The following is a 15,134-nucleotide window of genomic DNA, read 5'->3' as shown; positions in this document are numbered from 1 at the left end:
TCATTATCACAGGTGATGATGAATTGGAGATTAAACGTATGAAGGAGAATTTAAGTAAAGAATTTGAGGTCAAGGATCTTGGTCAGCTCAAGTACTTCCTTGGTATTGAGGTTGCTCGATCTCCTAAAGGGATTGTTCTCTCTCAAAGGAAATATGTCCTAGACTTGCTCAATGAGACTGGCATGCTTGGATGCCGGCCTGCGTCAACACCTATGGATCCAAACCACAAGCTATGTGCTGAATCAGGTCACTCAATAAATAAAGAAAAGTACCAAAGACTTGTGGGGAGGCTTATCTATCTATGTCATACAAGACCTGATATTTCTTATGCAGTAAGTGTTGTGAGCAGGTACATGCATGATCCTAGAAGTAAACATTTAGATGCAGTTTATCGGATCTTGCGATATCTAAAGAGTAATCCGGGAAAGGGGCTTATGTTCAAAAGCAATGGCCATTTGAATGTGGAAAGTTATTGTGATGCTGATTGGGCTAGCTGCCTTGATGATAGGAGATCTACTTCGGGCTATTGTGTGTTCGTTGGAGGAAATTTGGTGTCATGGTGGAGTAAGAAGCAATCAGTTGTATCCCATTCAACTGCCGAAGCAGAGTACAGAGCTATGTCTCTAGTGGTGAGTGAGGTGTTATGGGTAAGAAATCTCCTGACAGAGTTAAATGTCTTGCGGAATGTTCCCATGAGAGTTTGGTGTGATAACAAGTCAGCGATCAACATTGCTTACAACCCAGTTCAGCATGACAGAACGAAACATGTTGAAATAGATCGTTTCTTTATTAAAGAGAAGTTAGATAGCGGTATAATAGAGTTGAGTCATGTTAACTCCGGTGGTCAAGTAGCAGATTGTTTAACTAAGAGCTTAGGAGTAAAATAATGTAATGTCGCATGTAACAAGATGGGAATGATAGATATCTATCATCCATCTTGAGGGGGAGTGTTGAATTGTAAAGCCCATGGGCCTAGAGCCCATTGCATATATCCATGTTATGTATATGTACTATGGAAGGGAAAACAAAAACAGAGAGGATTCTGGATATTCCCAAACCACAATTTCCGTACTAATGATATTTAGGCAGTCCACATTTAGATATAATGATGTTGGTCTCATTCTATTTTTATTGTGTTCAAGAATGTACAAAGGGAAAGAGAGGAAAAGCTAGCTAGATTCCTCAAGGAATTCCTCTCCCAATATGTTCGTGGTGACAAAGAAGGATTCGCTAATCGTGCGGAAGCTGAGGCGAAGAGGCTCTCCAGCACTTGTCAATCTTCTGATCCTATTAAACCATTTGTACTTTTATGTTCTCTATCATTCAACTCATTGTGAAAAATGTCCATTTGCAGCATCTGGACTGGATATGTGTGACGGAACCGCCAAATTAAAACTCTAATTAAGCGTAATGGCCGTCATTTGAACACATCGGGCGCATTAGCTTAACGGCTTAATTTGGCGATCCTTTCTCAACCCACGGCCCGATCGAAACAACACCGGTAGTCCCACACGAAGGCGGGCGCAGATGGTACAAGCACGACACATTACTTAAAAATACAATAGCGATCATGACACGTAACATCTAGTTTACAAGCTGAGTTCAAATACATAAATAATTTACAAAACTTTACAATAGATGTGATTGAAGTTCGAATATAAAAGATCCTACAACTACTTTAGCTTCCATCAGTTCTGCTCTTTCAAGACCGATCAGACCGGTTCTACCAACCGGTCGGACCGGTTGGCACTACCTGCCGACTCCACCGGTCAGACCGGTCCCACGGACCGGTCAGATCGGTCTGCGCAAAACAGAAGGCTGCACACTCAGCCCTCAAGTGTACAACTCTACAACGCCCTAACCTGAAGGGTCTCTCTCCACCACTTCCCACCCCTCTGCATCTCTGCGGATGAATTTAACGCAGCAGGGACAGAAATCAACGTCCGGGTGTCCTGAAATAATAATTGTGGTAACAAACCCTGAGTATACTAATACTCAGCAAGGCTTACCCGACCAGTGGGTATAACTTAGCCCACATACCTAGACATGCACGGCATTTGGCTGGTGGTTATTTTTGCAGAAAGAGCGACTAAAGTAGTTTCCTTACTTTCATTATTTTAGCTTCAGGTTCTATATAAATGAACTCTCATCTAATATTTGCATAGACCCACTATAGCAATCACGGTGGTGCAAGCAAAAATAATTCAATGTGCTCAATATTTTATATAAATATACATAACTCACATTCTAACATTTTGTTATGATGCAGCAAAGAGATCAAGACCCTCATAACCGCGAGACACGGCGAATCGATCCGATTTAACTTTGCAAGGTGGACCTAACCAACACGGCACGCATTTGCCCCGTCGGACTATACATGCCAACCATTCCCCTCCCTGCCTCGAACTACAGAACCGTCCCACCTGCATATAGTCAGCCGAGCCCTACGAGAGACCACCAAAAGTAAACATATGCATCCCGATTCTCCGCGGCTGCTCGACTCGCCCTAAGGGGTGGGTAGAAGTTCTGTACTTTCGAAACAAAGCAGTACTCGGCTTACCGGTTTCGACTACCTCCTACTCTCGGCATGCGGTTAGTACAATTCAATCCCCGATCAGCACTGCCGACAATGACCGGTCCTTAATCGACTCAGACGGGGCTAAGGCACCCAGGAACCTGTCCTGCGGCCATACCTATACATCATCCCCGCCCGGTCTCACATCTCCATATCCATTTCAATACTCAAGTACTATAATATAAGTAGACATAACCTATGTCTCGCGGGTAACTGGAAATTACTCGACTTCTATATCCTATATCTCGCGAGTGACAAGAAGTGACTCGACTTCTACCGAGAACTCTTAAGCATAGCATTACTATCGTCCTATCATACTAGTATAAACTCAAGGAAACCTAGAGATCATGCAACTAGGGTTTCAACCAATTTGTATACGTAATGCACAAGTAATAGATATATATTGTCATAATTTAAATTAATAGGTTGTGCTCCGGGGCTTGCCTTGCATCTGCTGCTCAACACTGGGGTGAGTTGGGCCTTGGGCCGACTCCCCGCGAACCTCCTGCTGCGGGGCTTGCCCTTGGGGCTCCTGTGGCTCCGCAACCACCTCATACACGACCTCCTCTGCCGCGGCTGCTAAACGTATGTATATGCATATGACATGAGAATGCGTGCATGACTTATAAAAATTACTAGCAACTAATAGCCAAAATAATTTCTAACCGATTGTACCCACTACCCCGACTTTACACCCACTCAGCCAACCCCCACCGGTCAGACCGGTCCATCCGACCGGCCAGTCCGGTCACACTAACCCAGCCGCATCACCAGTCAGACCGGTCCCAACCAGAACAGAAGCTAGAATCCATGACGCGGCGAAAATCGTCCACCAATTCTAAAACTCTTCTAGGATCTAGTTCAGGGATACACTAGGACGTATTTGACCGAAGGGAATCGATTACAACCATTTAGAACGAGAGATCGAGCCAAACCCTTGTTTACCTTGAGGTGAGCTCTCCCTTACACCAAGAACTTGAATCCAAGCGACTCAAGGAAGGAACACATGGAGTTGATGATCCTCCACGCCGATTGAAGCTTCCTTCAACCTTGGATCAAGTGGGAAGGGAGGGATTCGGATTCTAGGGTTTGGGGGAGGAATGAGAGGGGGAGAGCCTGAGCTCGGGCTGAGCACGGGGAGGGTGAGGGAGATGGTGGGGAGAAGAGAGAGAGAGTGATTTAAATGCTGTGGGGTCCAAACCCGCCAACTCGGGTTCGACCGGTCAGACCGGTCGCCTATACCGGTCAGACCGGTCCGGGCTGAACTGGCCCAGACTTGTTAAAAAGTTTCCCTCCAGTGGGTTGTGGCGCTAACGGCCGTAATTAGCTTTAATGATATGTAATTAACACCTGAGGTGTTACAATATGTGTATTCTCGACATGCAGCAAAGGAGCTTGGCAAGAAGGCCATGTACCTAGGAGTGCCATTCGTGACTGAGTGGGTCAGGAATAGGGATGGCAACGGGTAAAAACCCGTCGGGTAGTTCTATTCCATACCTGTACCTGCGAAAATTATTTGTACCCGCGAAAATACCCATACCCGCTCACGGGTATGAAATTCTACCCATACCCGTACCCGTGCGGGTAAAAAAAAACCATCAGGTAACCCGCACCCGATATAACACTCTCTTTAAAGCACTAATTATTGAGTATATGACATAATAAAAACCACAAATTACCTCAAATATAATTAAGTAAAAGAAAGACAATAAAAATAATATACTAACAACAAATCTTCGTATTATTTCGTGTATATATATATTTATATAGGTTTAATTGAATATGACCTAGTATAGATAATGCGGGTGCGATGCGGGTAAAAATTACCCACGGGTCTATGGGTATACCCGTACTCGTACCCGTCTACCCGTCGGGTATAAAATTTTACCCATTAACGTACCCATGGGTAGAGAAATCATCCCATACCCGCGATTGTATCGGGTAAAACCCATCGGGTACTCGAGTATCGGGTACCCATTGCCATCTCTAGTCAGGAACAAGGGCCACCTATGGAAGTCACGGATCACAGCAGCAAAAGGTGAGCAATTTTTCCCCCGTAGTGGATTGTGCTCTGCTGATTAAAATTGCTAACTGATGAGAGCAAAAGGAGAAATGCAGGAGCCCTGCAACTGTTGCAGTTGCAAGAGGATGCCTGCCGGTAGAGTAACAAGGATGGCAATGCCACGGAGCAGGATGTTGACTTTCAGATGAGGATGAACAAGGATCTAATGATGAGCTCACTGTGGAAGCTGAATGTTGTGGACATTGAAATGACTCTCCTGCATGTTTGTGAAATGGTATGTATATTGAGGTATCTGATTACATACAGTATGATAAGTACTAAGTAGTGCCTACAACTGTCTGGACTATGAGTACTTTTCTATTCCAGATTCATCTGTTGAAACTGTCTGCACACCAAGCTTATTTTATTTGATGGGGTTTTTATTTAGGTGCTTTACGAAAACAATGTCAAGAAAGAGGATCTGAAGGCCCGAGCAACGGCCTTGAAAATTCTCGGGAAAATATTTCAGGTAAACTAATTTATATCGCGATGTGCTCCACTGCTGCATCTAGAGTTTAACCAGTGAAACTGACATTTACAAAATTCAATGTTTGATCAAATGGAGCATGAATACAGGGACAAGGAGGCATTACCTGGGCCAGGCCAGGGCCATCAAAACGAACAGTTCTTGATGATGACAGCAGTTTAGATGACAGTTTAGATGATGACATAGCTCGGACGGTGCCATATCGAACTCCTACATTTACTCTGTGGAGAACCAAAGTTGTCCTCGCATGCTCTTAGAATTTGCCAATCCGCTTTGTAAGGATATGTACATTACACAGTAACTATTTAATAGTTGATACCAATGGTAAGCAGAGCTTATCCCATCGTCTTACCAAATCTAAAATATATTTACTTTCCTTGCACATGCACCACATTCAATTTATTTTCAACTTGGGAACCAAATCAACAAAATGAAAAATGATGTAGTTCGTCAGGTGGGTTCTTAGAAGTTTCTAATTTCAGACTCACTTTGATATCCAAACAGGGAAGGTACTACTTAGAAGTTGTTGGAGCATTTGCGTCAAATCTTCTGAGTTAGCATATTACAATGGGCAATCTCAAAGGGCTGTCTAATGTACATGAATTTGATACAAGTAGTAGTCGGTCAATCATCATAACTGTGGAGATATGAATGCAGCTAGCCACACAAACTTGCAAGCTGTTTAGGTACAATGTACAAATTCTTTTAGTTATTATATCAACCTAATTACATTCTTCTTCCATGTATCAAATAAAGTTTCAAATAATACAAATAAATGGTACAAACCAGGTCTCGCATTGCTGCGCGGCGTTTCTAGTAACAAACTGTAGTAAGTAAGCCTCTGTTAAATAAACTGTAAAGCGGTCTCGCTCTTGGCCAGTTGATGCTCCACCGTGTCTCGCTGTTCTTGGCTCGCAGACGAACACACACACCTACGGCGGACGCACGTCTGCTTGTTAAGCATAACTGTCATGTTAAGCAAGCAAGATGCGATGTGCTGTTATCTTTTGGGGTTCTGCTTGTCCTCTTGTCCCTGAACTGCGAGTCCATCAGTATTCAGTCATTCATTGACAGCTCAGCCTTTTAGGATCTGGAACTCTTTGGCAGGGATATTCTCCCGGCCGAGACCAAACAAAAACGTTGGACGGAGTCCATTTTCCATGCCACATTTCGATCGCATTTTTTGCCCCCTTCTTACAAGATCCTCCTTTGTCTGAATCCCGTGAATTCCAAGTCCAAAGAAGAGAGCTATACTGTTTGTGGGTTTAAAGTGTTTTTTCTGAATTCTGAACCCCTAGAGGTTAATTCTCTGCAAGTTCGGCCATCACGATTCATGAGCCTTATAAACTAGGGAGGAAAATTCGAGTGAATTTTTAAAAAAGAAGTTTGAGATGCGCGTTGCTCGATCGCACTCTACTGCACCTAATATTCAAAAACAGGATCGAAATCGAGGAGGATCCTAGCATGTGCCAGCAGATGTGTTCTCGCGCGTGGACCTATGACCATGGGACTCACCAGTGTGCAGCACATGGAAAATACCTAGACGAGTCATTCTTTTTTAGCAGGTGTGCTTGGTCACTGCTTGGCATCTTGCTTTAAGTTTCATCTGAGGAGCATCTTTCCTCAATGTTCAAAGAAAATGGATTGGAATATATCCTTTTTGCCTACTTTGGTCAAGTAAAATGACCACTTTTTCGCTTGGGCTTGGCCTAGCACGATTAGAGCCCAACAGTCTTACTTAAATTCGAAATTCGGAAAGGGGGTGGCACATGGTACCTACTAACCCATGAGCTTCACACTGTGCTAAACCACACATATGGTGCCTAACCCATGAGCTTCACACTGTGCTAGCTCCAGTAATTGACCGCATCAGAAAGTTGATCATTTGAGATTTTGGACTGCATCTTCTCATATTACTGCTTCCGATCCTTTTTTCTCTGGCAAGAGCTTACTATGTATCTACATATTATTAGTCGTTTTAACTTTTTTTAGATTCATAGCTTTTGCTATGTATCTACATATATACTATATCTAGGTGTATAGTATGGTCTATGAATCTATAAAAGCTAAAATAACCAATATTTGGGAAGGAGGGAGTATTTGGCAACTTCAAGCTCAAAAAGAAAAGATACGGCCATTGAAGGTCGAATATTAAGGATCTCATTTACAGCGACGCCACAGTACTAATTTTGACCATATCATACATTTACACGTTCCAACAAACTTCCTTTTTTTCGTAGGGGATACATTCTATCTCCTAAATATTTTGAAAACAAATTATCTTTTTTTTTTTGCATCGAAAGAGGGCCCTCAACACGTCCCGTATTAGAACCAAATTGCACCAAGAGTAACTGAAAAAGATGCTGCAAAGATGTAATCTTTATCAAACGAGAAAGTAGAAAACCATGAAACGGGAAGCACATGAAAGCACCCGTCAATTTCAGGTCAGTTCCTTTGGCAGCAGCAACAGGCACAGTCAGCCCTACTTCACGCTGCAGCACTAGTCTGTAGCCCTTGCTGTTCAGGTCGCCCATAGCAGCAATCGGCAAACGACCAGACCATCGCTCCTACTCCTACAGCCAACACGACTCGGAGGAGACCTCCCCTCCCGGCTCCCCCTCGCTCCTCTAGTCAAATCCCCACCCCCCGCGCGAATCTTTTTTCCTCCTGACCGCTCCTAAATCCGCGCCAAATCGTCAAACCAATCAGGCCGCTCCCGCCCCTCGCCAGTCCTCGCTCGCACCGCAGGCCGAGCTCCGGATCCCCCTCGCCGCGGCAATGGCAGACGCCGCCTGCGATGACGCCGTGGAGCAGCTCGCGGCCCTCCTGGACCAAGGTGAGAGTCTCGGGCTGGATCGCCGGTAAAGTTTGAATCTTTTTGTGATTTGGAAGGGGCAGACCTGCTCGGATTTGTGGTTTAGCTTTGGAACTGTTGGTGGTGGGTTTTGTGTGGGTTCGTCCGGTTCTAATGTGCTTTCTTTGGAATGGATTATTGCAGTGGAGGCGCCGCTGAAGAAGACATTTGAGGTATGGATCTATGCGCGTGCTTGTTTTTTTTTAAAAAAAAATCTCGATCTTGGTTCTTCTTGGTATCTGAAATCTCGCTTCTTCTGTCAAGCTTGGGCATTTGTTCTATTTTAGTTTCTGCATTTGGACAGAACCTTTGCTTAGTCAGTTGTCTAGCAGTTTGAAGAATCAATCTGATTTAGGTGAGCCAGCTGATATTTGACATTTCCTGGATTGTTGGGTACTAGACTATTACTTATTTTGGATCAGAGCGTTGCTGATCATTTCTCAGCTTTTCTCTGTTGCAGTTAGTTAATATAGTTGAACTAGTATGAACATGGATCTAAGGATAAATTGACAGTGGTGAAAGTTGACGGATTGTTGATTGGATGCAACAAATAATAATAGTTTTGTTCTATGATCTAAGCCACACATATGAGATCCCTGGGGTAATTTTGAGTAGTTTGACGATGGGGAGTGAGAGGTGGAAAGGATGCTTTCCACAATGGATGTGTCGAGGAATATTCTGATCTGAGGTCCACTATGTCAACTAGTGGACGGTGAGATATTTGATCCCCTCGAGCCTCCTGATATGTTGGTACTAATGTATTCCTTAGTGGTTTTCCTCATGTTTGGTTGTTTGTCAATGGAATTGTCTTTTGGTTGTTGCGAATTATTGTAGAATGATTTCACCTTTTCCTCTTTATTTTGTTAATACAATGGCACTTGACACTTGTGATCCCAGTGTGCAGACACGTCCTGGTACTACCGTTTTACCAGTTAATTTTAATTTGCTGGAGAATATTTTCGTCAATGAAATGCTCTCTAAAGGTTAGGCTTTAAGCATGCATTGTGTGCTGATAGGAGATGCCAAGTAATTCCCAGCAGAATGGCTTTGCTGGTGGAGTGAGAATCAAAATGAAAGTGCCACTTGCAACAGAATTGTTGCTTCAATACCATGTAGCAAGGAAAGTATAAGTGCAAAGATTATTTCCTTAAAAAATGGAATGGTAGATAAGGTTTCAGTAGGATGCTTGGTTTGTGGGACTCATCATCCTAGGGTGGACTGTGCTTATTAGAGATGAGGTGGTGATAGACCAATTCATCCCAACTGTTGAACCAAAAATGATAGTTAGGATCGAACAGTTTATTTTGTTGAGGTGCATTGCATTCACTGGCCAGTTGACACTCCATCATACTTATTGTTCCACGCTTAAAATGTTTGTGAATTGCTTCTCTTATGATTTTGAACACTTAGAGTATTTCTAGGTTCTACAGGTACTTACACACTATGTGCAGTATACTTTTGCATGCCTACTGTGAGAAAAGAATACTGATTCCTCTTTAATAATAAAAGTGAACTTTTAAGGGAGGAGATTCTACGATGGAGAATATGAGGAAGTGGAACAGATGATAAACTTATGCCTTACACCTTAGCACTTAAGTCAGCTATATTTGAAAAACTTCATGTAAGGTTGTACTAGTATCTGATTCTTCATGTCTACCCGCATGGCCTTACTTGTGAACTGCTTCTATTATGCTTGCGATAATGCTATGCCAGCATCCTGGTGGTGAGGATCTTTGCAAATGAAAACCTTCCTGCCCACCTGGTTTATGCCAATTCGGGGGGAAAACGCCAAGGAATTCTTGCACTACATATCATTAAACCTCAGTGGTGCCGTTTGGAAAAGAACCATGAGTTCCTACTTGGTTCATATGCAGTTGTTTCAAATTTTGAAGTACAAGTTTTTTTCTTAGATGATGTAAAAAAAATAGCTTCCTTGTTATCCTAAGGAGTTTGTTTTTGAGCTCTCCTGTTTATTTATTTCTCAGAATATGCACCAGGGCTACCCAACAGAGACACTAGTGCGCTTCCTTAAAGCTAGAGAATGGCATGTGAATAAGGCTCAAAAGATGGTAATTCTTAGTGCTGCAATTTTCCTTTTCAATTTTCATATCAATTAATCATAAGTAAATGTTTCTTTACCTGAGGAAAAATTACTTTGCTAGCTTGTAGATTCTTTGAATTGGAGGATACAAAATGAAATTGATACTGTACTGGAGGTAAATAGTTTCCTCGACCAAGCTTGTATATTGAACTTATTTGCACTTTCTTTTCATCTGCTTGTACTTGATTATTGCAGAAACCTATTATCCCAGTAGATTTGTATAGATCAATACGTGATACACAGCTTGTTGGATTATCAGGATACTCCAAAGAGGTACATCTGTCTTGAACATGTTATATTAATTTGCCTTGCATGCTCGCTGTTTGCACTTTATTTACTATTGGCTTGTGGCACCACAATATGCTTGAAGTACATATTCATCGACACATTCTTCTGACATATAATATGATGTACACTGAAGGGAAAGTGACTCTTAAATTCATTTTCAGAAGAAAAGATTGTACGGAAATGTAAGACAATTCTCCACTCACTCAAAGATGAACTCAGTAATTTTGCGGTGCGAGTGCTTGCAGCGTTTTCTGAGTTCTGACTCTGGTTTTAATAATTAAGTTACACACAAAGATCGGTCTTAACAGCCGGAGGACATGGCCCTAGTGGCCCTGAACTTCAGGCACACCCCTGTGACTCTATTTGCCTAACTGAAGTACTGAACTGTCTAACCACCTAAGGACTCCGGCTAAGCAAACATCCAACCTGCTAAAGACCAGGCCCACATTGGCCAGACACTCCAAACACTGCTGGTGACAGACTAGGATTACACCAACACAATGCAGTAGTTTTATTTATTACTAGTGTGCACAAATGTGGTCCTTGTCTGTACACCTCTGATGTGTTCTGTTCTTGTTAACTAGTAGGTTAGATACAGAGCAAGTTCGTGAAATTTGCACTTTCATCTTTTGCGCTTAACCAATGAATTCTAGGGTATCTATGCCATATCCAGTCTAGTTATTATATAAAAATAAGCAACATTATTTAATTATCCTCTTTCCTTCTCCTATTCCAGGGCATTCCTGTATTTGCAGTTGGTGTTGGACTGAGCACATATGATAAAGCTTCGGTGATTGTCTCTGATTCTTCCTAATAGTTTTAGTAGCTTTTGTCAGGATGCATCCATGTTAATCAACTTAAGCAAATACTCTTGCACTACTAACTTGCAATATAAATTGAGTTACTTATGAATTTAAGAGCTTTTGTTCCTTTTGTCAGATTGCATCCATATGTATTTGAGATCAAGTAATACTCATCCAGTCCATGAATTTGTCACGAATGAGAGAGAGAAGGAGAACTGAACTCTGTATGTATGTATTGATAGAGGCCCTTTGGGCTATATATACAATACAAGAGGATACCCCCAAACCCTAGACTAGGTGCTATGACTATAATACCCTTAACACCCCCTCTCAAATGCAACGTGAATGCAATGACGTTGCATTTGGAGAGTTGACACTAAGCACTAGACTCAACAAAAGGAAAAAGATACATCCAAGTCTAAAATCTTGATATCGTCGAAGCGTGCAACTCTTGAACATGTCATGTAGATGAGCTCCTCCACAAGAGGGTATTGCCTTCACAAACCAGTACTTGAGCAAATACCTCGAGTCTTCACAAACCAGTACGTCGACTCCTCAAACACGAACCTTGCTTTGGAGAATTGAACAGGACAAAGTAGTGGGATGTGTCAAACCAGCCAAAGGTAGAAAGCACCACTGCAAGACGGCAAGTGGCGAGATAGGAAGGTGATGACGACAAATAGACGGCCATTGATCATGACGTGGAGCAAAACGGCTCTGAAAGAGACCAAGAGGGCATTATCGCACCACAATGATGATGTGATTAGCTAAATCGACAGGATTCAGCTAACCATAAAACAAAACAAAGAAATTGGCTGATCTGACAATGAATTTTGTGGACACGCACGGCATTGACGAACTGAAGGTTTGCAATTGGACTTGGATTGATAATGACTTAGATGAACACAGAAGAACATGACACTGACTAATATGCTAGCACAATGGAGATGATAAACAGTGGAAATATATGTCAATATACTATGGATAGGCAGCAGCAAGCAACAAAAGATGGCAATGGACTGATGCAGATAGGCAGTAGATACTAGCACAAGGATGCAAATGCAATGCTGGCATGCTGCAAGCAAGACATGGATACATGAACAGAGCAGCAGCAAAACAGCGAGCAGTAGTGCAGCACTAAAATTGGGCAACCTCCTCAACCGGGCCTCCAGCAGGCAACAGCCCAAAATGAGGCCCAACATGACAACAGCACGAGCAAAAGCTTGCCCTCGCAAGCAGGCAGCCAGGAAGGAGGGTGGGGCGGCGGTACTGATGACTACTGACGAGCGGCGGTCGATGAAGACGAGGCGACGAGTGGCCGCGCGACAGGATGGGGTGACGGGCCGCTGCGACGACGGACGGAAGGACGGCGATGAATCGACGGCGGCAGCAACGGGCCGCGACGTCTAGAGTTGAGCGGCCTCCTCTTCCCCAGCTTCCCCACCCCTGCTCCATAGACGGCGCGGCGGCGGGCGAGGGAGGTGGCCGCGACGGCGGCCGGTTTGATGGAGGCTTGCGGACGGCACGGACGGTGGCCACGCGTCGGGCGCGGCGGACGGGCTCCGCGCGACAGACGCGCGGGCGGCCGCGGATGGACGCATGCGGGCGGAGCGGACGGCGGCCGCGCGACGAGCGCGGAGGACGAGCTGGCGGGGACGGGCGGTGAAGAGGACGGGCCGGTGGCGACAGGTGCGGACGGGCGGTGGCGTGCCGCTCCCGCCGCAGATCTGGTGCGGACGAGGATGAGGACGGCCGCGATGGGCGGCGGGGCGGCCGGATCCGCGACGGGCGGACGCGACGGCAGGCAGAGGAGAGCCGCGACGGCTGCCAGACAGGCGGCGGCGCGCGACAGTGCGCGACGACAGCGGATCCATGACGGGCAGGGCTGCTGCTCCCTTCCCGCGAGCGGATCGACGACGAGCTGAGCCGCGACGGCGGCGGATGGAAGCGACGGATCCCGATAGGGAAAAAAATGGGTACGTCTACTGCTGCTGCTGCGACTCAATCTACGAAAACAAATGGATTTGGGTTTGGGGTTGAGGGTTGCCGCCCCCGGGAGGGAAGAATCGATCCTCCCGGGGACAGCGCAGCGGGACGACGAGGGTGGCGGACCGGATCGAGGAACCTACAGCTGTGATACCATGTCACGAATGAGAGAGAGAAGGAGAACTGAACTCTGTATGTATGTATGTATGTATTGATAGAGGCCCTTTGGGCTATATATACAATACAAGAGGATACCCCCAAACCCTAGACTAGGTGCTATGACTATAATACCCTTAACAGAATTTACGCCTTACTTTATGGCTTTATGCACAATAAGTCATAAATATTGCACTTTCAGGTTAACTACTATGTGCAATCTCATATTCAGATCAATGAGTACCGTGATCGTTATATTTTGGTGAGTGTCCAAATAATACTCCACGTACAATTAGATCATCTTTACGAGCTTTCTTAACACATGTATGTGCTCACTTTTGTTTCATCTAGCCTACGGTGACGAAGAAGTATGGGAGGCCTATCACCACCTGTATAAAAGTTCTTGATATGACTGGTCTGAAATTGTCAGCACTAAACCAAATGAAGGTACAGCCTACCTGCAATGGCATTGTATTGTATCCTCCTCTGAACTATAATTGTGGAAATTGTTTTTCATAACGTCCAGAGGTTGACAGGTGATGGCTATATGCCTATTTTAGTAATTCAATATACTGTATAAATAAGCTTGCATGCAATTGTTTGAGGACAGGGATAACACCCTATTTAAACAAGTCAATGTTTTGTATCAAACTTCACAAGGCAAATGCTGAACATTTTGTTACTATACTGCTGTCTAATTTTTTATGTATTACAGATTTTGACTGCAATATCTACCGTTGATGATTTGAATTATCCTGAAAAGACTGACACCTATTATATAGTAAATGCTCCATATATATTTTCTGCGTGTTGGAAGGTACGAAGTTTGAGATTTCATTACTCTTCTACTTTTGTTGTAAAGACACTGACATGTCATTTGATTTTAGGTTGTGAAGCCTCTTTTGCAAGAGAGAACAAGAAAGAAGGTTCATGTTTTGCGTGGTTGTGGGAAAGACGAGCTTCTAAAGGTAAGTTCGCCTATTAGTACCATTTTCTTTCCAAATAGTTTCCCAACAAATTAAACAAAAGAATCAGAACATTGAAGATGGAACTTGAATAGAGTACTGTTGAGCATTTTCAGCATTGCCATCACAATACCATTAGCACCTTTGATTCCGGAACAATGCAGATCATGGACTACTCTTCCCTTCCCCATTTCTGTCGACGGGAGGGATCAGGTGCATCCAAACATTCATCAAACGACCCCGATGACTGCTTCTCTCTTGACCACCCCTTCCACAAAGAGCTCTACAACTTCATCCAGGAGCAAGCACTGAACCTGGAGGTCAACAAGCAAGGCTCCTTGCACGTGAAAATCCCCGAGCAGGATCCTGAGGATGCTAAGATAGTGGAGGTCATTGAGGCTGAGTTCCACAAGCTTGGTGTGGAGAACGAGTCTGCCAATGGCGTTGACAAAGACTAGAACTCGCCTAATAATACAACCTGATTCCCCTAGACATCACTGGCTGTTTCTGATCCAACTGATCCTATTTTTGCTTGACCACCCCCATTGGCCATTGCTGTTTCCTGGGGGTGAATATAGGTGATATATAGCAAAATATTTTGCTGTTCCATCCATGATGCAGGACTGAGGCAACAGGACTAATATTGTATGGCACTACTAGATACACATAATCACCTGTCACCTGTTGTAAACCTGCAATTGTGTTCTCACATGTACGCTGAACTTCCAAGATGATATCAATAAGCCATTCTAGTACCTGCACTTTGAGATCAGCTTCAGAAATAATTACCTCCTTAAATATATGACACTCTAGCTCGTACTAAACGATGCCATATATCTACAAAAGATGCAGTGTTT

At 44.0% G+C, this 15,134-nt stretch overlaps 1 protein-coding gene and 1 pseudogene across 3 annotated transcripts; both read left to right on the top strand.

Moving 5' to 3' along the window:
* Nucleotides 1-1,236: 1,236 nt before the first annotated feature.
* LOC120669698 lies at nt 1,237-5,506 on the top strand (annotated as a pseudogene).
* A 2,126-nt stretch (nt 5,507-7,632) lies between these two features.
* On the top strand, nt 7,633-15,049 carry LOC120669696 (phosphatidylinositol/phosphatidylcholine transfer protein SFH2-like). 3 transcript variants are annotated; one of them, XM_039949514.1, is made up of 11 exons: nt 7,634-7,960; nt 8,123-8,151; nt 9,964-10,047; nt 10,141-10,194; nt 10,275-10,352; nt 11,104-11,157; nt 13,515-13,574; nt 13,664-13,759; nt 14,028-14,129; nt 14,200-14,280; nt 14,442-15,049. In XM_039949514.1, exons 1-11 carry the CDS (start codon nt 7,903-7,905, stop codon nt 14,733-14,735), a joined length of 990 nt encoding a protein of 329 aa, XP_039805448.1. In that variant the 5' UTR covers nt 7,634-7,902; the 3' UTR covers nt 14,736-15,049. The 3 variants fall into 3 exon arrangements, with proteins under 3 accessions (XP_039805449.1, XP_039805448.1, XP_039805451.1); XM_039949515.1 differs by lacking the exon at nt 13,515-13,574 and having other exon boundaries at nt 7,633-7,960; XM_039949517.1 differs by lacking the exons at nt 7,634-7,960; nt 8,123-8,151 and adding an exon at nt 9,681-9,869.
* Nucleotides 15,050-15,134: the final 85 nt, after the last annotated feature.

Source organism: Panicum virgatum, chromosome 4N (genome assembly GCF_016808335.1).
Source record: "Panicum virgatum strain AP13 chromosome 4N, P.virgatum_v5, whole genome shotgun sequence".
Taxonomy (NCBI): Eukaryota; Viridiplantae; Streptophyta; class Magnoliopsida; order Poales; family Poaceae; genus Panicum; species Panicum virgatum.
The sequence above is the reverse complement of the archived record's forward strand: the minus strand, read 5'-3'. Positions and strand labels throughout refer to the sequence as shown.

What these genes read in the sequence shown, in the direction of transcription:
- LOC120669696 (XM_039949514.1), top strand. Translation starts at nt 7,903, where the DNA reads ATGGCAGACGCCGCCTGCGATGACGCCGTGGAGCAGCTCGCGGCCCTC. An exon ending in CGCGGCCCTCCTGGACCAAG is followed by an intron (nt 7,961 to 8,122) that starts GTGAGAGTCTCG and finishes GGATTATTGCAG; the next exon opens with TGGAGGCGCCGCTGAAGAAG. An exon ending in TATCAGGATACTCCAAAGAG is followed by an intron (nt 10,353 to 11,103) that starts GTACATCTGTCT and finishes CTCCTATTCCAG; the next exon opens with GGCATTCCTGTATTTGCAGT.